This window comes from Aptenodytes forsteri, unplaced genomic scaffold (genome assembly GCF_000699145.1).
Source record: "Aptenodytes forsteri isolate BGI_AS27 unplaced genomic scaffold, ASM69914v1 Scaffold64, whole genome shotgun sequence".
Classification (NCBI taxonomy): Eukaryota; Metazoa; Chordata; class Aves; order Sphenisciformes; family Spheniscidae; genus Aptenodytes; species Aptenodytes forsteri.
Window position 1 is genome coordinate 556,857 of NW_008794786.1, and position 23,988 is coordinate 580,844.

General features: G+C 57.4%; 1 protein-coding gene across 2 annotated transcripts in view; it reads left to right on the plus strand.

Moving 5' to 3' along the window:
• Nucleotides 1-23,988, plus strand: part of HDAC7 (histone deacetylase 7) — a 48,951-nt gene that overhangs the window by 18,174 nt on the left and 6,789 nt on the right. Inside the window, exons 2-12 of one of the 2 annotated variants that reach the window (XM_009274404.2) lie at nt 14,459-14,655; nt 16,364-16,454; nt 18,535-18,646; nt 19,141-19,256; nt 19,424-19,546; nt 20,051-20,160; nt 20,589-20,705; nt 20,916-21,114; nt 22,012-22,220; nt 22,530-22,739; nt 23,552-23,777. In XM_009274404.2, the coding sequence (XP_009272679.1) occupies nt 14,459-14,655; nt 16,364-16,454; nt 18,535-18,646; nt 19,141-19,256; nt 19,424-19,546; nt 20,051-20,160; nt 20,589-20,705; nt 20,916-21,114; nt 22,012-22,220; nt 22,530-22,739; nt 23,552-23,777 (1,710 nt within the window). The remainder of the gene's footprint in view (nt 1-14,458; nt 14,656-16,363; nt 16,455-18,534; nt 18,647-19,140; nt 19,257-19,423; nt 19,547-20,050; nt 20,161-20,588; nt 20,706-20,915; nt 21,115-22,011; nt 22,221-22,529; nt 22,740-23,551; nt 23,778-23,988) is intronic. The other variant, XM_009274405.2, reaches the window with a different exon arrangement.

The following is a 23,988-nucleotide window of genomic DNA, read 5'->3' on the forward strand; positions in this document are numbered from 1 at the left end:
GGCAGGAAGGCGGGAGCCGCGCGCAGCTCCTCGCCGCTGGCCAGGCACCGCATCCTCGCGGAGCCGAGGCTGCCTCCGCCGCCGCTCCTCCCTTGCTATTTCCATCTCATTGTCCGGAGGAGAGGAAGGATGTTTCCAGCCTTCTTCCTTTTTGCCTCAAAGGGATGTGGGGTGGGCGGGGAGGGGAGGGGAGAGGATTTTTCTCGCTGGCAGTTGTGTAATAGGCACAATTACTGCTATTTGAAGCACCGTCCTGCTCCGCCCAGGTCAAGGGGGTGATGCATCTTGGTCTGAGACGTCCCCGAGGTCCCCCCTCCTCCGCACAGTCTTGGCAGTGGAGATGCATCTCCTCCCGCGTCCCCGCTGGCAGCCAGTGGGCTCAGGCGCGTCCTTTTGTGCAAGGTGGGGGCTCGGAGCTCCATCGGAGGAGATGCTTCTGCAACGTGGCTTTTAGTGGACACGCAGACGTGGTCAGACTCGTGGTGCTCAGCAATGCCAGGGGAGATGCTGCTGCCTCCACATCCCTTACTCCCAGCAGTGGCGCGAGGCTGTCGTGAGGTTGCTGGCGTTCAACGTAAGGTATTTTGGGAAGGCAAAGTGGGATCCTAATGTTATAAATGCCTTGAGCGCCGTGTCGTGGTGGGGATGTGTGCGTGGAGGTGTCGTGGTGGGGCTGCAGGGGGTGGGAGGATAATCCCCTGGCCCCTCGGTGGGGATGGTTTCAGGTGCCTCTGAAAGCATTAGAAGAAGCGTGCGGTGGGGAAGGGGAATGGGGAAGGTCACCTCTTTGCTTGTGATGGAGAAATATGGCCATGAAAGGGGGTTCTGGCTTTTTTGGGGATGTTTTTAGTTCTTCATCTTGTGGAGAGGGCTCTGATGATGACAAAAAAACGCTGCAAAGTCCTTCCTGTGTTTTTGCACAGCTCCAACTGCTGTGGCCATGCAAAGTTGAGGCTCCTCGCTGCGCTGGAGGAGGCCAGGCTCCCACGTGCCAGGAAGTGAAAGCAGAATTAATTAAGATGGGAAATGATCTTAATTTGCTCTGGCTAAATCCCTTTAGCACCAGTAAACCCCAAACATTTGAAGCAAAGATCTTGGTTAGAATGCGACCACACCTCTCCCGTCATTTAGAGGTGGAGAAATCGCCCGTGACACATGTCTGAGGGTTTGACTGTATGGGAGAGTTTTACCAGTTTTACTGGGGTGATTGTCGCTTCCTGGTAGCAGCCAAACTGGGAAAAGCCCATCTCTTACTGAACTGGATCCCAGCTCAGCTAGGATCACCCCAGGACAGCCAGAAGAGTCCAAATTCAAATCTCACGTGTGCTGGCGTTGAGTCTGTCCTGGGACAGCCCCAGGACTTAGCAGCACTGCTGATTTTTTCCATAGGGGAGCAGAAAGCTTTAAGGATTCCATTATCCCTTTTTTTTTACTTGCTCGTTCCAAAGTGAATCGGGACGCAGCGCGACTGTTTTGTGCTCCTCAAACAGCATCCGCCGTGCGTGGTACCCATCACGTGCCATTCTTAGGGACACCCTCCATACCCCACTTTGGAGCCGCCAAATGTTTCTGACAAAGCCCAGGGTTGGGGCCAGCCCGCGTAACCTGCCAGGAATACCGGGAGCTCCCGGATTTCGCTGCTGACAGGAGGTGTCCGGCAGTGCCAGGGCGATGGAGCAATTACTTGGCGGCTGTCAGAGCCAGCTCTTTGCATTAGCGAAAAATGTGAACGATCTGCAGGCTTGTGAAAGTACTGTTTGTCCCCGGGGGGTCGGGGTAACGACCTCCCCTGCGTGTCCTCAGCGGTTTAAGCCTTCCTGACGTTTTGGCCACGCATGTCCCGTTGCGTGTGTTGGCCTTGGCCGCCCTGCGGTGGGGTACGCGAGGGAGGAGAGGTTGCGTGGAAGGAGGAGGAGACGCACAGTTCAGTTTGTCTCCTTCCTCCTCCGTGGTTTTGTGGTTGTAGGGAGGCTGTGAGCATGGAGAACGCAGCAGAATAGCAGTTCTTCTGTAAACCAGCTTAGAAATGATGCTGGAGGAGCTGATGCAATAAAATATCCCTTTAGGCTGAGGCAGAAGTTTTTCCCTGTTTTCTAAAAATATGAGCAAGATGGGCTGTAAGCTTCATTATGGTCTATCATAATGAACTATTGCATGTTCAAACCGCTGTGTGTTCCCGTTTGCAAAGCAGAGAGGGTCTTGTGTTCATCTCCAGCGGCTGCCACGGCGAAGGGAGTTGGAGTGGGCACGCGCGGGAGCAGGAGCAGCGCTGGCATCGTGGACCATCCTCTCCGCTCCACTGTGGCTTTTGCTTCCCCGACAAAGACCTCTGTGTTTCCACCTGCTGCTGCGTGGGGCCTGGGTGCCAGCCACCTGCCCGAGCCCACGCAAAGCCGCCCTGTTTATTTTGTCTAAAAGCAGTATCCCCCAAAGCAGGGGGGGGGGGACATGCCCACTCTGGCTTAATTGCATTTAATGAGTCTGATGGGGCTGGCTGCCAGCAAGCCGAGGGCTTTGCCAAGGTTCGTACTTGCCCGTGAGAACTGCAAGGGTGTGGTGCGCGGCCGCGCCTGGCTTTGCAACCGCTGGGAGAAAAGATCTGAGAGCTCCCGCCACCCTTCGCCGCGTTCGTTGTGCCTCTCGTCCGATGCCATCAGCCCAGCCCGCGTTGCAGGGCTCAGCTCTATGCACGCGTTGACCCCCAAGGACTCGGAGGAAAACGATGACATCTATAGGTGAGTGTGCCAAGCGGGTGGGAAATATCCCTTGCAGACATTACAGGGGTCTTGTAAAGATGGGTTTGTATCAGCTGCACCTTGAGCACCCTTTCACCTGGAGCTGGGTCCAGTTCAGCTCCGCAGTGTGCACCCAGCCAGGCGCCGTTGCTTGTTTGATTGTCAAGTGAGTTTTAGGGTCCTGGTTGGGTATGTGATTTTGCTGAGTTGACACCAGGTCTGATCTTGAGAGGTGCCGAGGGCTCAAATCCCAAGACGTGCACTGATTCCTCAGTGTCTGAGGTTAACGCTGCTGCACTGGGCTCACCGGTTTGTTTGTTTGTTTGCTTATTTTCCTCTTTTCCCCCATGCTTGAGCGGCTCAGCAGCCCGATTAGCCCTGCTTTCTGGGTTAAACACCCTGGGCAGTGTTGCTACATGAGTGCGGAGCGCACACACCCCACCGCACCCTCCGTCCCCGCCAGGCGCTTTGGCTGCCTCGGGGCACCCACGTTCTGCAGCCGTCAGCTGGGAGCCAGCCTGCGTCCTCTTCCAGGGTTTCTCCCTGCCGACTGCTGTTTGCTCCCGCTTTTCCCTGGGCAGGCTCCGGCTGTGTGTAGGACACCGGGTCCTTGCATTTCTTTACCCCCAGTAAAGCTCTTGTGGAGACCCAGAAATCCTGCCTGAACACTTGGCCGTGCCGTTTCTTGTAGCTTTTCCAGCCCTGGTGGCATTCCCCGGCTTCAGCATCGTGGATCTCTTCCCAGCATCTCCCCCAGATGCTTGCACGCACCAGCGCTAACCCAGATTTACCCCCCAGGGCTGCTGTCACTGGTGTCCCCATGGTGTGGCAGAAGGGCTTGTTGGATCCAGGCACGTTTCAGCCTCCTCTGCGTTAAGGATTTGATGCCTGCGCCTCGCCCAGCTGCACAGATGCCAACTTTGAACCAAAGGCTGTGCTTTCCTAGCTTCTTCATGAGCACCCAGGTATGGGAGGCAGTGCCAGACAGCCCCACAGCGAAGGATACCAGAAGTGTGCTTGTGCAGGAAACTGAAAATGTTGCGGCTTCCTTCCTCTGACATAAATAGCTCTCGCCCTAAAACCCGAGTCTCCGCTCTGCGTGCTGGTAATCTCCGGCACTGGCTCAAGGGGATGCTGAGACGGGGTGGGCAGTGGTCGGGGACTGCCACGTGCTGTCCCCTGGCCTCGCAGGGCAAAGCTGGGTCTCCCCGGCTTTGTCCGAAAGTCTCCTTGCTCAAACAGCTGACGGTTGGCACTGGAGCAAGGCTTGGGGTGAACTCCGGTTGTGCTCTTGCTGATGGTGGTTGAGCAGTCTGTAGATCTGCACGGGGAATTTCATTTGTGCCTCTTTCCCTGGGATGCATCTTACTCCCACAGAGCTGAGGCTGCCGGTGTTTCTCCCAGCTCCTTGTCCTCCTGCTCTCTGCATTGTATTGGGCCTGAGGTTTTTGTTTTGTTTCTTTTTTTTCATTTTCTTTTCATGATGCACGGGGAATTTCATTTGTGCCTCTTTCCCTGGGATGCATCTTACTCCCACAGAGCTGAGGCTGCCGGTGTTTCTCCCAGCTCCTTGTCCTCCTGCTCTCTGCATTGTATTGGGCCTGAGGTTTTTGTTTTGTTTTTTTTTTTTCATTTTCTTTTCATGACCGAATCTGCCTTCCAGCCCAGCCTTGGACCTCAGCCAGCATTTGCCAAAGGGATTTCCTTCTCTGCAGCACGCAGAAAGGCTCCAATTAATGGGCAGGTCCCCTTGAGTAGTCACTTGCTGAGAGTGGGTATTGTGGGAGTCTAGGCTTTTTGTCTCAGCACTTCCAGATCAAGCAAGACACCGCTTTGGAGCCCTGAGCTCTTCCCCGGGGGCTTATGAGTCAAGCTGGGCTCTTGCTGTGTTGCACGCAGCAATTAAAAAAATAAATATGTAGGCTGAGCTGTAGTGCTGGTGACAGCAGCCCCTGTGCACTGGTGACCCTTCGCAGGCGGCGCGAGGCGAAGCAGGTTGTGGGTTTGAGCCAAGTGGATGGAGGCATTGCTCCGTGCCGTGCCCGTGAGGTGTTCCGTGCCACAGCGGGATGCTCCCAACAGCGGCTTCGTGCGTGCAGGGGGTGACAGCAGCGAGGACGCCTTTGCAACGGCTCCCGGACGGGCTGCGGGCAGCAGCGTGGTGCAGGGCAGAGGTGCTGATGAGCCCATCGGTGTGCTGTCCAAACCAGTTGGGAACGCTGTCCTGCGCTTATGCAAACGGCTGGTAATTGAGGAGAGGTTCGTATAATCGTTTGATCTCTCCTCTGCTTCCCTTGGCACGGAGGCTGCATCCTCTCGTGCTGATGTAATCAAACCCAGTGCGGGAAGACGAGGCGTCCTGCGCCGAGAAGGTGCTCGCTCGCTTCCCGGGAGCGCTTGGCTGTGTCTGCAGGGCTGCCGCACGGTTCTGTGTCTGTTGGCATCTACCTGCTTGGAGAACAGAGACCCGGAGGAGCTTATCTTGCCAGGACTGGTGCCAAAGCCTCTCTAAAGAAGATCTGTGTTGGCTGTAGGGAGGGAGATGATGCTGAGGCTCTAGGCTGGATTGTTTGCCTCTTGCCAGAAGCCTGGTCGAGGGAGAAGATGGGGCTGTTAGAAGACACCGGGCTGCTCCAGTGCAGGCAGAGCTAGGGGATTTGCTTGCATGGAGGTGCTGCCTATCATCCACATTTGTCTTTGCCTGTGGGCCTTGGCATTGTTTACGCTTTCAGGCGCACACCGCAAACCCTCGCCCCTTCTCCAGCTGCTCCTGTAGCTGTGTCCGCAAGGAGAGGACATGGGCGGTGAAGATGCGTAGCAGCCCTCCGCGGGGTGCATTTGCAGGGCTGGTGGGGCAGGAGGAGCGGTGGAGCTCAGCGTCAGCCCGCTGCGGAGAAAGGCTTCGGGGGAGGACCAGGAGGAACGGCACTGGCTCTCCATCGCGTGACTCGGGATAGCACGATGTGCGGGGATATGCCGACCTGCCCCTGGTGGCTCTTGAGCAGGGAGTAGCCGGCAGACCCCGTCCGGGCTGTGCGACCAGGTGAGGGTGGTTGGAGGGGAAGGAATCCAACAGGGTGGGCTGTGCTATGGGGGATGTTTCCCTTCTGGGAGGGGAGGACTTTTCCTGAATCTTGGGAGTTTCCAGGAGCAGAAGCTGCCTACGCTGTTCTGGGGAGCACAAGGTGCCGCCAGGCAACCTTGGCTTTCCTTCAACAGAGCCCTTTGGTCATGAATTTCCCTCTGTTTAGAGGAAACGGCGGTTGTTGCGAGGTTTCCTGGGGATACCTTGCACTCCTCCGCACAGCATCCTCCCCCAGGGGCCTTGTGCTGCTTATTTGGGATGGGTTTACGACCGGCGGGGGTGGCAGGATGCAACTGTTGGCAGGAAATGAAGGTTTCCAGCTGTGCCAGAGCCGTGGTGGGGATGGAGCCCACTTGCTGTTTGCTGTGTCCTGTGTCCTGGCTGCGTTGTTGCGAGGTTTCCTGGGGATACCTTGCACTCCTCCGCACAGCATCCTCCCCCAGGGGCCTTGTGCTGCTATTTGGGATGGGGTTTACGACCGGCGGGGGTGGCAGGATGCAACTGTTGGCAGGAAATGACTGCCAGAGGTTTCCAGCTGTGCCAGAGCCGTGGTGGGGATGGAGCCCACTTGCTGTTCCTCTGGTCCTGTGTCCTGGCTGCGGTTGCAGGAGATGAGCTCTTTGGTCCCACCTTGCGCCTCGTGCTGCCCACGCTCAAACTGTGTGGTGCGGGGACCTGATCCTTCTGCAAGGAAACTGGTAAAAACACTATTTATTTACTTACTTGCTTTAGACGCGCACAAGCACACATATACCTGCCCACGTAGGCATGGCTGATGGTGCCACATATCAGGGCACGACTGAGGAACAGCCGGCAGGGACGGGGATGCCTTACGCTGGAATTGTAAGCAGCTATTTGTGAAACCGCAGCCGCTGTGTTGCCTGCCTGTGGCGTGATTCAGTCCTGCCTGTGCCCAGCTCTTTCTGTGGCTTAATACCTGTGTCTCCCTGTGACCGAACGATCTCAAATTTAGACTCGAAACCTATCGCCAGGTTTTGCCTCTGCACATTCTCGGTTGGGTGCCTTTAAGGCTTTAAAAACTCATCTCTGGGAGAGGGGCAGCATCCAGGGAGCTCAGCCCCTGGCACGTTTGCAAGTTGCTCCAGCTCCTCCGGGAGCTGTACGTGTGCATGAAGGAAGTTGTTTGGTGGTTTAAGTACCGCCTGTGGTGAAGTTCGGGTCCGGTATTAAGGTTCGGGGCTTTGGGGTAATTTAGCATGATGCAGGGTTGCTTTGGGATCCTCTTGACCAGCTTTGCCCTGCAGGCAAAATGCTTGCAAGGCCAATCTGAACATGTGGATTTGAGAGCACGTGGAAGACCTGCCTTGAAACAGGCACCTAAACACACCTGTGTGGATCTGCTCGCCCCACCGGCGGCATCCGCGGGGCAGCCCAGGGCCCGCACGCAGACCTGGGCCAGCAAGGAAGGGCTTGCTGTTCAGGGAGAGCACAGGCACCCGTATTTCCACTGCGGATGAAGCTGGACCGCTTCCATGAATGTTTTATTTAGTCCTGAAGGGTTCACCATACCTCTTCCTTCGGCAGTGGAGTCCTGCCTTCTGCTCTGTATGGGTGCTGTGGGAATGTATAGCGTGGTCCCGTGTCTCTGATGAGCCTGGATGGGAACACCGATATTGGGGTGTGGGTTGAAACACAGAGCATTAAAAATAGCAGCAATCCAGGTACAAAGCTTTTTGCTCCGTGTCCCTGTAGCGCAGGCTGGCCTCAGTGCACCGTGAGATTTTTGGGTCCCAGAGTCATGAGTTTCAACATGTAACTACGCACATTTGTGGGGAGAAAATTCCAGGGAGGGCTATTAAATGTCTGACTCAAAGGTCACGAGCCGCAAATAACCAGTGAGAGTAATCAGGGGAAGTATCTCGCCCTGATCCGCTTCCCGAGGCCTGATGTGGATCTCGTTTACAGGCTCGAACAGAGAATTTTCTGATTTATGTGCTTGAAATACCTAAATAATGTGCTTTGCTCACAGGTGTATGTGCGTAGTCTGGGTGGTTTCAGGTGTGTTGCTTTTAATCCTGGTTTGTGACTTTGGTTGCGGGAAGGGTTTTGTGATGCATGTGTGACTTTGCCGAGCTTTAATCATCATCTGTCTCAAATTTTTTCTGGAAACTTTCTACAGAAGAAAGTTCACAAGAGTCAGAGTAGAAAAATATGGTTTTACCCTTGTGGAAAAACTCTCGGGGGCTTTTCACAGAGAAGCATCAGCCTCTTCTTGTTTTGGAGCAGGAATTTGATGTCTGGTAGGGAGGAGAGGGATCCACCCACATCTGGCCAATTCATAAAGCCCTTGAAACTCGCAGTTAACATGCTCCATAAAGAGTTATCAGAATTTGGCAACCGACCGCTCCAAACATTACATCTTCCCTGAGCATCATCTGTTCTCTTATGGCTCATGCGGGACGCTGCGTACGGCCTCTCCGCTCGGGGACAGCTGCGGCGGCGCAGGGCTTTCCCCGGAGCTGCCTTCCCCAGAGCTGTGCAGCGGCTCCCCTGCGCTCCCCCGGCTGCCGCCCAGCAAGGCGAGGAAGGAGGAAAATGCCCCAAACGCTCAGATTCCACGGGGTCCTGCGAGGAAGCCCCCCGGGGACGCGGGAGCAGATGGAGGTAGGGGGAGCAGAGGGGCGCGTGGAGCACCGGCTCGGGGTTCCCGTTATCCCCCCCAAGAGCTGCGAGACCCAACAGCAGTGCCTGTGTCCCCTCTCCTGATCTGTATCTCCTGATACTGGGGTGATTCTGGTTTTGTCACTTTTTGCTTGTCCTTGAGGGGAGCATAGTGTTTGGTCCCATAATTAAAACCAGCATCTTGGTGCACACACCCCAGGGGCCAGGGTAAGGTTATGTGAGGTACCCCGACTCCGGGATTTCCTATTTCTCGAGTTCTGGCTTTGTGATCTTAATGTTATTTCAACATAGTCCTTTTTGTGTGGTTTCTTATTTAAGTGTTTTTAATTTGAACAAATTCCCTCCAGCTAATTTTTGTTACTTGTGCGTGGCTCTGGAGAAGACCTTTTCCTTTTATTAAAGAAGAATGTTTTTAATCACATGCATTCTTCAACCCGGCTGAACTCTGAACCTTTCACAGCTAATCAACATAAGATGGGAAACAGTTTTTAAAAAAACCTGCCTTTACCTGCTGCTCAGCCTCAGACAAAGCTCTTCGCTGCGTGCGATCGCCTCGCGGGCAGTGCTGGCACACGGCTCGGCTGCACCGCGCCACAAAGCCCGGCAGCCTGCCCTTCATGGCAGGCAGGGCTGAAGGCAGGGATGCACGGAAAGGCGTAGCTCAGATGCGACTGGTTTGCTCCTTAATAATCTGCCTGCCCTGGTTTGTTTGCTTCTTGCTTTATTTCCCTCTTATATAAGTGCAGCTCTTTGCCGACGGCTGATCTTGCCTCTTTAAAAAAAAAAAAATCAGGAAATGCCAAAGCAAAGATTTCTGTGCTGCTTTTTTTGGGGGGGACACGGCTGTCTGTCTGAGAGCAGCAGCGTGACCAGTGATTTCCCCCTTGGGGAGTGAGCGACACAAGCACCGGATTACCATCACCAGCCTGGGAAACTCGCTGCCACCAGATTTCACCCTGGCCAAAAGCTTAGCAGGAGCCCGAGAGGTGCTTGACTGTTTGCAAAGTGGGGAGCCCGTCACCGTCTGCACGCTTGCTCCGTGTCTCTCCCCGCCTCGCCGGCGAGCACGCAGGCCCTTGGAGCGCTTCGGCTGTTTTCCTTGCGCTGTGCCGTGCCGGCAGCCTGGAAAATGCTGGTAACCCATGCCGGGTTGTTGAGCACAGAGCTTGCATTCATGCTCGTACCGCCGAAGGCTTTCCCGGGGCACGCCGGGGAGAGACTCTGCACCGAAGCTCCTCTCGCTGTGTTGCAATCTCCCCTTCCTGTGGAGGAAGGGTGGAGCTGCAGCGGCTGCTACCTGCCCAGGTGCAATGGTTTGTGCAATGAGCTCGGCAGCCCTGGGCAGTTGCCTCCATGCGCCGGGACCGCGGCACGGTTCCCCTCGGCTTCCTCCTGGCACGCTGGCGTAGCGGCGTGTTTTCCTCCCGGTGATCTGGCTGCGCAAGGTGACCCAGAAAAACAACCGCTTGGTGTCACAGTGACGTGACGGCCCCCGTGCTTCTGCTTTACTGCCGGGCCACATGGTGCAAGTGGGGACAAGGCAGCAAGTGATCCCCACGGCCACCTTCACCCCCTGTCCAGGAGAGGGGCTGATGCTGCCTTGCTTCACACCCCAAATACATCCTGAGTTGTTTGGGCTGAGCAGATAAGCTTTGCAGTTCATGATTTATTTGGCAGAAGCAGGGAGGAGAGGGATGTCTTTGCAAAGAGGCTGAGTTTTGCTGTGTTTTAATGGCAGGGTCGTTTGCAAAGCCATTTGCCCTGTGAGTGCTGCCCTGGTCCCACCATGCTGCTGCTGGTGACATGGCGGCTGCTGAGCCCCTGCCAGCCCCAGCACTTGTGTGAAGACGAGCTTGCCACCAGCGCCGGCCTTCCCGTGCGAATGTTCTTGCGAACTAAAAATAATTTGCAAAAATGTTGGCAGCCGGACATCCAGCCGGGAGAGGAGCCTGTCCCAGAAACCTTCCGCCTCTTCCCTGGGTAGGTGCACCCAGCTTGCTTCTCCCTGTCCCGGCACTCGGCCCTGCTCCTGGTCATGCGGGTGAGGAGGGAAGGATGATGGATTCGGCCCCCTGAGGCTGCATGGGGCCAGCGGAGCATCCCGGTCTCAGCCTGTGCATCCCTGTCCCAGCCCCTCTGTGGCCACGTGTCGCAGTGCTGGTGGCTTACGAGGGTCCACTAGGAACCGGCGGGACCCGGACTGGGTTGGGGAAAGGGGCAGACCCCCCAGGAGCCGTCATGGGGCTGTGCTTTTGGCCTTCTTCGGGTGAGGGGAAGAGGAGGAGCTGCTCGCCTGGCTGCCTGCCCCCTGAATCATGTGTGAGCATCGGAGGCTGCCGGGGAGGGGAGTTGTTTACTGTAACTCTTGGCGGAGGTCCCGGCATGAAACCCCAAATGAATTCAAGCTGCAGCGGGAGGTCACGGCTGAAACAAACAGCTCCCAGGGCAGGAAGGGCTTTGCGAAGGGGTCCAGGGAGGGAGGGATGCGGGGCATCCCCGGGGAGCTGCCACGCGCCGGAGGGGTCCCGGCATGGCAACAGTGTTCGAGGCTCCTGCCCAGGGGCTGGGCTTCACTCCCAACGTTGCTGCCCCCGGCTGGTCCTCGTCCCTCACCTCCCTGGCACTCGGGATGTAAAGCATCGTGTTTCTAAGCTCTGGAAAACCGCCCTGAGTTTTGTGGCTTTAGCCCGTGCTGGCCGGGTGCGAAGCTGTAAGTTGGGGCTTTGCACAGGCTGGGACGCCCGTGTCGCCCTGGGGCACTTCAGGCCAGTCCGTGCTCCCATGGTACTTTTTTTCCATCCCGTCTTCCCTCTCTCCTACCTCCTGAACAGCCCCGTTTTGCCAAAACGTCCCCAGCTGAGCAGGGCCTGGTGTAGCGGGGTGCTCCATGCGCCATCCGTGGGCAGAGCTGGGGGGCCGCGGTGGGAGGAGGGTCTGCGCAGCCTCTGCCGGCGGCCACTCTCCCTGGCTCTGGTGCCTTTTGGCCGCGGGGATGCTCGACAGCCTTTTTCCTGGCTCTGGGTGAGCGGTGAGGAGTTGTTTTTCTGGCTGCTGGCTGCTGGCCTGCCCGTCCTCCCTCTCCCCCAGCACACGCGTTCCCTCCCACTTCTCCTCTTCCGCTGCTTTGGGGTTTGTTTTTAAAAAGACTAAAACAAATGAGGTAGAGAGATTCCCAGAGACCCCGCCAGCGTCTTTCCCCCTCGGCTCTGTGCCGCCGTCTGTGTCTCCCCCTCCGTCCCCAGAGGTGCCTGTAATACCTCCTCCTCCGCCTGCGGTTGCCCCCAAGACCTTCTCGCCCCTTTTTGCCCCGGGGAGGTGCTGGAGGGGCAGCCTCGGGCTTGAGGATGCTGCTGATGGGGAGGTGAGAACAAGACAGCTGCTGCTGAGCGTTGGCTGGTGGGAGCTCCCCGTGGGCATTTTTAGCATCGCAAGCAGAGGAAGGCTGTGACAACTCTTCTCTGGATGCCGTCAGCTCTGAGGATGGAGGCTGTGGCTTGGTGGGCTGGTCCCTTCCTCCTCGTACCCCTGCTTTCCCCTCCGAATGATGCTTCTGTGTCTAAGCAGCCCTTCTCAGTGTCTCAAAGCTGAGCCCGATGGCTGTGGTCCCCCGGCAGCCCCACTGCGTTTCCCAGCTCCTGCTCCTTCGTGGTATATAGCAGGACAGTGACATTTGCCTGGAGGGGACCGAGGGATGGCTGAGCTTTAGCAAGTTCCTGCAGATAGACAGCGTCACGTGGTGGGGATTTGGCTCGGCTGGGAGCTGTCAGAAGTCCCCGTTTCCCATCCTGAGATTTGCTCGTTACAGTCTGTCCTTGTCTGGCTGCCAACAGCCCGGCACATCGGGTAGCACTACGCATGCCGTGCCGCTGCCTCCCTCCAGCCTTCCTCCCGCTGAGCATCCCCAAGGGGCTTGGCCAGCACCCGTCCCTCTGGCATCCTCCTCCTCCTCAGTGGGAGGTGGGAACACACATGAGCTGGGAAGAGGGAGGTGACAGCCCGGCTTATCGCTTGCATCCTTCAAAATCACTGATGTTTAGCAAGATCCGAGGCCCTTTGGGGATTGCTGAAGCCAGGAGGTTTCTGGAGCAGCAGGCAGGTACGGCCTCCCAGGGCGCCGGTGCTGGCACCGTGCAGCAAGGAGACGGGACCAAGCGCTGCAGCCGCTTGGGTAGCGCTGGGGTGAATTGTCAGCCCTGTGGCGGACGTCAGCCTTTTTGGGACCACTGGCTTCTTGCGGGTGTGAAGGGCACATAGAGAGAAGACTTGAGATCTTCTTGCTTAGGGTAACTTTACTTGGACTCTTGTTCGCTAATAAATATGCAGCTGAAACATGCTCATGTGCTTTTGCCGTGCCTGACCCTCAAAGGGGGCTGTGGGGCTCATCCTGCCCATCCTGTGGCATCGCGTCATGTCCAGCCCCGAGGCCTCGGTGATAATGGGGCAGAGGAGCTCAGCGGCTTTTAGGCTGTGGCTGTTAATCTTCCTCAACCTCCGGATCATGCCGGTTATGGTGGGGCAGGCAGGGTGTAGCAATTAGAGCCAATTAGCCAGAGACAAATTAAATCCCAGGCAGTTATCAGTGAGATGGAGAGAGAACGGGATAAACCCTGCGATGGGGTTTCGTGGGAACATCAGATCCTTTTCCGACATGGGCTGAGGTCAGGGACATTTCTGTCCTGGAGAATTGAGCTGGTGCCGAGAAGTGTTTGCCCTTGACCAGAGGGAATTTTTCCTGCCTGGGCCATGCAGGAAAGCCAGACCTGGCCCCATTTCAGCAGGGCCACGCACCCCATCGTCTGCACAGATGTGCGCCTGCGGTTATTAATAGTCCCTGTGCCCTCTTTGGGTGAACATGCTCGTGCTCCTTTGCCTTGCAGGGAGGTGCGGGCTGGGGCGGGAGCTTGCTGGGTTTCCCCCTGGAATTGCTGTGTAAATGCTGCATTACGGGGCAGGAGCCTGCAGAGATTTCTCCTGCAATATTGCAGTCATCAGCACAAGCTCCCTGATGCCGTTCAGGCTGAGGTTTGAACAACGCAGGGTGTGGTTCTCTGTCTAGAAAACAACATTTGCATTTTTTTTTTTTAATTGAAACTGCTTTTGGAAAACAATTAGCGCTCAGGCTGCAGTGGCCTTGGCCCTGCATCCTGCAAGAGCTTCCCCCTTGCAGCGTCTTCTCATGCTGAATTTTCTGTCCACCTGCCTGTTTCCAGCTTCCCCCGTGCTGCAATGCCCGTGTCGAAGCGCGAAGCTGCAGCAGCCATGGCTGCCTTGCACCTGGCTGCGTTTCGTTTGTGGGACATCATGGGGCTTGTCTGTGCGTCCTTCAGTTGCTGTCGTGCTCGCTCATCCCCTTTCTGCCTGCGCCTGGCTGGCTCGCTGCCTTCTCGCTGTGCTGTTTGGAGCATCCCACTGCAGAGATGCAGGAGGAGCGCTGCAGCTGCGGGCATCCCTTGGCTGGGTGGCTCTTCTGCAGGTTTGTCTTCTGTTTGTTGCAGCTGGAGGCGACCGGCTCTGCTTTGCACTGGCCCGTGGCACATGCAGGATAAATTAAGCAAGGCTTTAGGAGCTGGTTGGTGAAAATTGCCTGCTGCAGTGGGTGCTCCAATGCTCTGTGTAATTGGGACTATTTTAGGTGTTCCCATGAGGATGGGGGATTCACCACGCGGAAAGACTCTGCATCCAGGCAGGGCGGGAGTGTCTTATATTTGCAAAGCAATTCTCAGCCGTGGTGTCAAGGGGAGATGCCTGCAGCACCTTGGAGACTCTCCAAGGGTGTATGATTTACTGAATTTTTTTTCCCAGATGATGGAAGAGGCTTTTGCAGGCAGTAGATGGTGTGTGGCAAGCCCTTCTCAATGGCAGGGCATGTTCCTCGCAGTGCCCACCCGTGCATTGGGGTATACCCGGGCCCTGTCCTGATGCTTTCCCTGCCTACCTAGCAGGGTGGTCTGAGCCAGACAGGGACTGAGCTGTGCCCCTCTTTGTGTCTCAACAGCTGCTGTGAACCCGTGCACCTCCCCACGGGTGCCCCAGACCGCCCCCATGGACCTGCGGATCGGGCAGCGCGTCGTCAAGCCCGGCTCTGACACCACCTTGCTGGCCCTGAAGCACACGCAGCAGCTGCAGCACCAGCTCTTCCTCGCCAGCCTGCACCAGCAGCAAGTGGAGCAGCTCGCCCACCAGCACGTGAGGGTACGGGCACCCCGGGGTGCAGGGAGGGACCTGCACCCGCTTTCGGTAGCGGCTGGGTGAGGACTGGGCACTTTGAAGAATTAATTTTGCCCCCAAAGCATGTAGCTCATGGCGCCATGCGTGTCTGCCAGCAGTGCCCTGCGTCGGGGCTGGCTTTGTCTGAGCTCCCGTCTCTGGCAGGGATTAAGAGGAAGAGGCTGGAAATCCCAACCCCAAAATAACCTTCCCAGGTGAATTGCTTCTTTCCCCTGAGCTGGAGAGTCTATAGTGCTTTTTAGCCAGCACGGAGACCTCTCTGACACAAGGAGGCCAGTTAGGGAGTCAGGTGGGGGGTTTTCGTGTCTTACTTTCAGGCCAAATCTCTGTCCTGCCAAGGCCAGCGGGAGGGCTGGGGCCTCCTGGGATGTGCGAAGCAGGGAAATGTTTTCAGCTGCATACCATGTGTGCTGAGCGAGGAGCCAGAGCGACTGGACAGGATGCCTGGTGTCTGTGATCTGCCACTCCGCTTGGCCACTGCTGTTTCTCTGCCCTAAAGGCACGGCTTACTCACTTTACAAGCTAATTTGCTTTTCTGGGAAGTCTTCACTGAAATTCTCTAGTGTCACCCGGAATAGCACCCCTGCCCTGCACAGCCTCTTCGCCAGACTCTGCATTGTCACAAAATTACAGCAAGATTTAGCTTGGATGGTTCCTCTGGAGGCCCCTGCTGAGAGCAGGGCCAACTTCAGAGGTAGGGCAGGTTGCGGAGGACCACGTCCAGGCGAGTTGTGACCATCTCTAAGCACAGAGATCACCCCCTGCATGTCCCCGTCGCAGGGCTGCACCGTGCTCATGGCAGGAATCAGTTCCATATATCCAGATGGGATTTCCCTCATGGCACGTCTGTCCTGTTGCTGCTCATCCTTTTGCTGCGCTCCTCGGAGGACCCTGGCTCCATCTGCCGTGTAATGCGCTTTGGGTGGTGGAGGATGCAGTTGTACCCCCTCTGCTCTGGACTGAACAAGCCCAGCCTCATCTGCTTCTCTTACATGCCATGTGCTCTGCCCCTGAGCACCAGCCCCACTCTCGGTGGCTGGCACGGGCTCGCTGGTCCCTGTAACCTTGTCTGGAAGCCCTGGGGAAATCACACTGAGGCTTTCTGGGAGCGGCTGAGCATCAGCTTGGTCCATACAAGGAGAGTTTGAGATGCTGCTGCTGCCACGACTGATGGGTGCTTAGAGGCATTTGTGCAGACGTGATGCTTTTTGACCTCCCTGTGAAATGGGCTCATCTCTGAAAACCTCAGCTCTGGAAAACACCAAGATCCAAACTTTTAAGACTAGTAGAATAGGGTTTTTTTCTTTTTTCCCCTTTTTAGTCAACTATGATTTTTATTTTTTGTTGTATTACAACATGCACTAGCTACAGATATGTCAAAACACCATGAAAGGCAGCAAGTTGAAACAGACTGGTTTGAGTTTTACGATGTCCCTGGGGAGAGCGTCCCTGGAGACAAAGATGCATCCGGTTTGCTGTGATGAAACAACTTAACACGTTCTTGTTGGCCAGGTCGGCCCATCAGGTTTCCAAAAATGACATAACGGACCGTTTCAGACATGCTCCATTACCGTGTAGTTGTGCCTTGGGCTTGGGGAGGGGGTGAGAGGGCTTTGGTCTGCACTGGGCAAGGCTGGGGTCTCCTGGTGCTGATGTGTTGCTCCTCTCGCAGGTGACCATGGAGTCCCCACACCGCGAAGCCGAGCCTGGGCAGCAGGAGCAGGAGCTGCGGCAGATCCTCAATAAGGACAAGAGCAAGCGAAGTAAGAGCCTCCGCGTGTCTGCTGGCACGCGGCACTGGGCACCGCATCTCTGCCCGAGGAGCCGTGCCCCCAAAACCGGGGGACTTGGCTCACAGAAGGAGTGAGATCAGAGTGGCTTTTAGAAGGGGGCTCAGCAGGTGGTTCTGCCCTTACCCAGACCGAGCTCTGCCTTCTCTTGGTCTAAAGGCGTGTGATAGCGTCCATGCCCCTGAGCACCTCTGTCCTGTGCATCAAACTGAGCCATGCTCTGTGCCTGCCTGGGGCCAAGAGAACAACTTAGTGTCCGCGGGGAAGTGTGATCCTTCTGAGCAGCAAGCAGTGATGCCAGCAGGTTGCACTTAGCAACTGGCAAGAGATTGGTTTTAGCCCTGGCCTGGCTGGTGTTTGTCCTTCATGTCCTTCCTAGCGATGCCAACCAGGTGGTCATAACAGATCTCCATGCTAACGTTGCATCGTGCCCTACGGCCACTGCAGTGGTGCTACCCGAGCTGACGGTGCTTGTGACTGCGCTAGGCAGGGCGTGAATTTGCCTCTTGAACTTGCAAGCCCCAGGCTGGAGCACCCGTGGCAGTGGGGAGAGGTTAAACCCTGTGCTGGGCAGAAAGGTTTGCAAACCCTGTCTGGCTGCGATCTCCCTGCGCCATCTAGTGCCAGTCGCTGCAGGGAGCTTGCTCTGAGCTTTTGGATGTGCAGAGCTCTGCATCGCAACCCAAAGATGCAGTTGCAGCATGCATCGGATCCACTGCGCCCGTCCCAGTGTCCGTGAGCCTACTGTCCACCTGCCCGTCCAGTCTGAGCTCTGTCGGGATGCTGATACCTTCCCTTAGCTCCCACGTGGCTGCAGAGCACAGGCTTCTCTGCCGCGGTTCACAGGGTTGACGGGGCTAATTGCGATGCTGAAAACACAGTGCCTGCCCTTTCTGTGCCATTCCTGAGCAAACAGCTGCTGCGAACGCGGTCAGCTCGGCATGGCTGAGTGTGACAGCCTACACACAGCCCCTTTATGCAATCTGGGAGTTAATCATACAAATTAATTAATTAACTTGTGCTCGGAGGTGCCAAATGCTGGCACAGAAGCGTGGAGCATCCCCGTTGTAACCACAGAGCGTTCCTGCCGGAACGGACAGATGGGGATATGGCCTGGCACGGGTAGGAGCATGGGAACGGGCCCTAGTCCAAGGTGAGAAACCACATGGGAGGCTCACGGCAGCCGGGGACTGGTGATTGCAGCACCCTGCAGCAGTCAGACCTCTGCGTGGGGGTGTTTCACCACCGCAGTGGAGCCAGGTGTTGAACGTGGGTCGCTGCTGTCTGTTTGCCAGCAGGTTGTGGTAAGTCTCGTGCTCTTCTGGAAGAGTGCAGCTCCACCAAGAGATTCAGGAGCCTTAAAGCTATCCCCTGAACTGTTTGGAGGTGCTTTCTTTTTCTTGCTGTCTCTCATACAAGCTGTCCCCGTTTTGAGGGGCAGAGTATGGCTGCGTGGGGGGCTGAGATGCAGGTCAGGCTGATATGCCATCAACTGGAAATTATCAGCGTGTAACACAGGCTCAAAGAGCCCCAGGGCACAGTGTCTCTGGAGAGGCTTCAGAAGGTTGCCATGCACCCGTGGGAGTTTCGTCGCTGCTGTACGAGCCACGTTGTGCTTTCATGCCCTCTTTATTCTGTGGGTGTCAGCTTATACCTGCTTTCTCTGGCTCGGATGAAACAGGCAGATCTGCAGCTGAGACTCGCCTCTAGCGATGCTCTGCCTCTCAACAGCCGCGCTCCCAGTGCTCAGCGATGCGCACTCAAAAAGATCAGGCTCCCGAGATGATGTGGGAGAGCTGAGGGTGGGACAGGGATGCTTCCCTGACCGTCTGGGAAACTCCGGTTGCCCCAGCTGGCCTTTCTCTCCCTGAGCCAACCTTGACCTGAGAACTGCACCAAGCATCTCCGCAGGGTTTTCTCAGTGTCTGTGTGCTTGTAGGGGGTCTCCAGCCATCCTGGCATTACTTGTGGAGCCGTGGGGCCACGCTCATATCTGCAGGGATCCTTTGAAGTGCTCTGTGTCGGCTCTCAGCCCTGTGTGGTCTTTCTGCAGGTGCTGTGGCCAGCACGGTGGTGAAGCAGAAGCTGGCTGAGGTCATCCTGAAGAAGCAGCAGGCGGCTTTGGAGAGGACCAGCAACCCCAACTCTTCAGCCATGCCGTACAGGTAAAACAAGGGTATCCTCTGGCCTGCTCTGAGCAGGACATCTGCTCAGGACCCAGAAAAGGTGGCTGTTTATCTTGGGCAAGATCTTGCCATTATCTTCTGCTTCCTGGTCTTTAGAGATATTGTTTAGCTAACGTCTGTTGGGGTGAGGTAGCTTGGTTCTGTGTTAAGTGCTTGCAGGAGATGGATGAAGCTCCCACATTGTTTTCCCTGACCTTGTTGGACTTTGATGGCTTGTCCCACTCCTAACCCAAAAAGTACTGTCAGGCTTCTTGTCTTTTGTCCCAAGACAAGGCAAAACCAGCAGCTGGATCCCTTCTGTAGGTGCTTGTGGTAGTGGACAGGACAAGCCTTTCTGGCCACTGGCAGAAGAGCTAGCACACGCCCAGGAAAGGCAATGCCCCATGGGCCACCCTTGCGTTGGAGGGCATAGTATGGGTGGCACGTGGCTGCCAACTGGGAAAGGTCTCTAACAAGGTGGCTTCTCCCCATAGGTCTCTGGAGCCTCTGGATCCCGAGGGCCCTTCCCCTCCTGTGCTCAGCACCTTCCTGCCCCCTGTCCCCAGCACTTCTCTTGACCCCCCAGAGCATTTTCCGCTTCGGAAGACAGGTAAGGCCTTGGGGACAATGGCATCTCCCTCCCGCCATGACACCCTTGTGGCCCGTTTGCAGGGGGTGGCTGGAGCCAAGAAGCGGGGTGGCCTGGCCCCACGAAGCCAGTCCAGCTTTGCCCGTATCGGCAGTGAGGCTGGGACTAACCACCTTGTCTGTTCGCAGCATCTGAGCCCAACCTGAAGGTGCGTTGCAAGCCCAGGAAGTGCCTTGACCGACGCAAGAATCCCTTGACGCGGAAGGAGAGTGCTCCCCCCTCGTTGAAGAGGCGGCCGCCCGAGGCAATCGGTGAGGGCTTTGCCTGGACGGTGATACCTCGGGGGTTTGGAGAGACCTTGGGGCCAGGCTGGAGCAGCTGCAGTCTGCCCGGGATCCTGTGCCATATCTGCTTGGGGTTCGTGTCTCCAGGGCTCGGCACGTTCTTGGTGCCCTCCTTGAGGGACAGCCCATGGAGGGAGCTCTCTGCCATGATGGTGCAGGGATAGATGAGCCAGGAGAGGATGTTGCTGCAGCTGTACCCTGCTGCTTTTCGGCCCCAGGATGGACCTACAAGGCTGAAAGGGTCCAAGGCCCTGAGCAAATGTGGCTGATCAGGCTTCCTCGCTGTGGTGTGGTGCCTCCCATGCTGGCAGGGCGGCTCTGTCTCCTCTGTGCCGTGCAGTCAAAGGGAGGTTTGGCCCTCGGAGGGCGGTGGGCAGCTGTTAGAGGGAGGGAGGGCTATGAAGGGCTGGGGCTGTGCAGACCTTCTCTGGGTGCTTGTGCCCATCAACCCCATTTCTCTTCCTTGTGCAGACTCCTCCCCGAGCAGTAGCAGCACCCCTGTGTCCGGCTGCAGCTCTCCCAATGACAGCCTCCCCGCCGAGCATGGAGCCCTCCCCGCTGCCTCTGGCATGGCCCACGAGGTGAGCTCCAACGGCCTCGGAGCCCAGAGATCTTGCGGGTTGGGGCTTCCTGACCCCAGGGTTTGGTGCCCTGATCTCCCACTCCCATCCTAGGCTCAGGCAAAGGTAGCATCCACCCCCCGGGGACCCCAGCCCTGAACCCCGCTGGCCAGGAACTGCCCTTAGCCCTGCTCTCCCTGCATGGTGGGATCTTCTGTCCGGCCCAGTGCTGCTCCTGACACACTGCCCTCCTTCGCAGTGTGCATTTCTTGTCTCCTAGTGTATGTACTCTCCTCACTGGGCCCCAGTGCCCCTTGCCCTGGCCCAAGCTTTCCTCCAGGCAGCTGGGGCTCAGCCACCCTCTTCTGCTGCCCGTGCCCAAGCTGCTTGTCCCACACTGAGCTCTGCCACTGCCAGAGCAGGAGACTAATGAATTGTGTTTGGTGCAGACGCCCCTGGCCCAGCGCTTGATGATGCAGGAGAGCTCACTGGCCCAGTTTGCCCTGCAGAGTGCAGCCTCCCTTCCGGCCATCACGCTGGGATTGCCGGCTACCACTAGTGCCAGGGTAGGTGGCCAGGTTGTAGGTAGTCCCAGAACTGGGCAAAGGGTCCCCGCGGGGCAGGGGAAGCCCTTTCCCTTGGGCCTGGGGTAATGGCAGGCGTGCACTGGCTCTGAGTATTCACAGGCGCTGCCCGTGGGCACGGTGAGGATATGCCATCCCCTCGCCGTGCTGTGTCCTGGTGGGTTGCTAACCCAGTCCTCCTCCTCTCTGCAGGGAGAGGGAGATCGCCGCCCCCTCTCCAGCCTGGCACACCGGGTGCCTGTGCTGAATGGACCTGTCCTCACGGGCACGCACTCACCCATGTTCATACCAGCTGGCTTGGAGCAGCACGAGGCTGGGAGCCCCTTATCCCCTCGGCTCCAGCCTGTCATCATCCTTGAGCCCTCGGTCACCCACACTCCGCTGGTGGCGGGTAAGTGTCGAGCTCGGTGACAGGCACTGAGGCCGTGTCAGCGCTGGCAGGGCTCAGCATGGAGCTTCGCTCGGGGCAGGCAGGTTTTTTGGGTGCCAGGAAAGCCCAGTGGCCTTGATTTTTTCCATTACTCTTTTGGGAGCTGGGGCCAAGGGAATGGAAGATGTTGACCCTGGTTCTGGCTAGCCAGCAAGCATGTCCTTGCCATGGATGAAACCGGAGTTCTGCATGCACCATGGCCTCAACAATGCAGAGAGTGCCATAGCTTTGGCTCTCCCCTCTGGCTGCCCCTTGCTCGGCCTGAGCTGGGCTGGTGTGGAGCCGTTCACCTTTCCTGCAGCCCAGAAGCACCCCTCCGAGGGGTCTTTCCTGCCTCTTCCTAGGCTGATTGTGGCAGCAGATTTCACTACAGACCCTGCGTTGAGCAGGGCAGCTCAGACCTCTTGGCTGTGCCTCTAGCTGCCTTATTTCCCCCAGTCCCTCTAGGTAATCCGCTAATTGTAGCAGAAGGAGAACTGTCTCCTTTGTGCTGGTTCCTGGTTCCATCTCTCCCTGCCCTGTGATACCTGCAGTGAAGGAAGCTTCTCCCATTGAGGATGAAGCTGAGGGGGGACTGAGATGATTGAGGTCAGCCAGATCCTGTCCCCAGACCCCTGTGGGCTGTGTGATGCCAAAGCGATGGGGACAGAAGGAGGGGAGCCATAAAGACACAGCTCATCCATCCTAGCCTGCCAGATACTGGGCTCCAGGGCTGGATCAGTGTCATTTTTAGGGCTGTCTGGAGATAGTCTGCATGGGTACAGACAGCACTGCTGCTTGCCATGCCCAGCTCTGCAGGGTGTCGTGTCTGCCCAGCAGACAGTGCCACCCCTCACTTCTCCTTCGTCTCCCCTGCAGTGCCAGGTCTGGGAACGGTCCCCTTCTCCTTCGCCCCCTCACTCATCTCAGCAGAGCGTCTGTCGCTCCCAGGCCACCATAAACCGCTGGGCAGGACCCGCTCGGAGCCCCTGCCCCAGAACCCCAAGGCTATCCAGCAGCAACTGGTGTACCAGCAGCATCACACCCAGTTCCTGGAGAGACTCAAGCAGCAGACGCATCTGGGCAAGGTAAGTTATGGAGGCCCAGCCCAGGTGTGTAGGAGGCAGTGGGAGACAGATGCTAGAAGGGTGCAAGATGGCAACCCTACCTGCTGGGCAGTAAGTACCAGATGTCCAGGGCCAAGCCAGAGGCAGGCATGCGAGACGCTGCCTTGCCCAGACTCGTAGCAGCAAGCTGAGGATACCTGCTCAGCTTCCTTGGCTCCCACATCCATCGGTGCTCCTGCTCCGAGATGCCCTGCCACTCCCCATGACCTCCTCAGCCTGGCCTGTCCCCTGCCACCTCTCTGTGCTCATTCGTGACCCCTCCTGCCGCAGCGCATGGCTAAATCCAGCGAGAAGCCCCGTCTGCGGCAGATCCCCTCCTCGGAGGACATGGAGGCCGAGGGGACGCTCCCAGAGGCTGGGGCTGAGAGCAGCGACCCGGCGAGGGCACGCGTGGAGCCCACACGGCCGGGGAGCAGCGTGAAGGAGCCCGAGAGGATGCAGAAGATGATGCAGCCTCAAGAGGAGCTTATCCTACAGCAGGTACCCAAGGGCTGGCAGGGATGGGAGAGCCCTGGGGAGGGGTGTGGGCTGCCAGCCTGAAGCAGCGCCCTCCCTTCTGGGCACAAGGAGCCCATGGGGAAAAGGGACGATGGCTCCTCTGGCTGTCTCAAGCTGCCTGGAGCCCTTGGGGTGGTTTGAAGCCTTCACACGGGCTCAGGAGTGGGCTGTAAGAGGTGGAGTTCCCAGCCTTGTCCCTGTCTCCAGTCGTGGCTTAATTGCTTTGAGCGTTAGTCCTGTGCAGGCAGTGTGCAGAGATCCCTGCCCTGCTATTCGGAGCAATTTTTAATTCATCCCTTGGTGTCTCCTGTTTGAGGCTTTGCACAAACGCAGCAAAGCTGGTAGCATCCTGAGCCTGGGAAGATTCAGATCAGACCCTGAGAGCCACCTCCGTAAATGGGTGCTGTGTGGGTAAGGACACAGGCACCACGTCTGTACCTTCCTCGAGCCTGGGGCAGTTTGCTAGGACAGGGACGAGATCTGCAGCCACCCCTGGTGTCAGCAAGGCTGGGCATTGTCCCCAGATCGCTGGGTATCGTCCCCAAATTGCTGTGCCTTGCAGCAGGGCTGCCCAGCACTGCGGGGCTGAGCCAGCAGAGAGCAGCAGATGCTGTGTGACGTGTCCCAGCTCCTGCAAACCGGCACTGAGCCTCCCAGCATGGAGGGGACTGTTGTATCCAGACCCTGGGAGGGTGCACAGTGCAGGGCTCCCTTCCCTGGGCTGGGTGACGCTGCTCTCACCGCTCTGGTGCCTTGCTCTGGATGCCGTGCTCACCGCCGCCTCTCTCCATCAGGCCTATCTCTGGGATTCCTACCAGCGCGTGCAGCAGCAGCTCCTCAAGCGGCAGCCCTTGGCTGACTCCCCCATGGTCCCCACCATCCATGCAGGGCACAGGCCCCTCTCCAGGGCCCAGTCATCTCCTGCCACCGCGACTGTCTCCCTTCCTGCCCAGGACACGGCCTCCAAGACGCTCTCCCTGCCTGTGCAGGAGCAGCCAGCCAAGCCGCACTTCACAACAGGTATGGCCTGGCCCCTGTGTGGGGCTGTCACAGCTGGAGCAGCAGCAGGGGCTGGGGACAAGAACTAAAAGGGAGGTGAGGATGCCCAGGGGCAGCTTAGCATCAGTCCCAGTCACTCCCGGACTGATAAATGCTTGGGAGTGCTCTGGCTGGCTGCAAAAACAGCAGAGCAAGCCATGAGGGGCCCCTTCTTCTTATCTAAGGTGGCTTC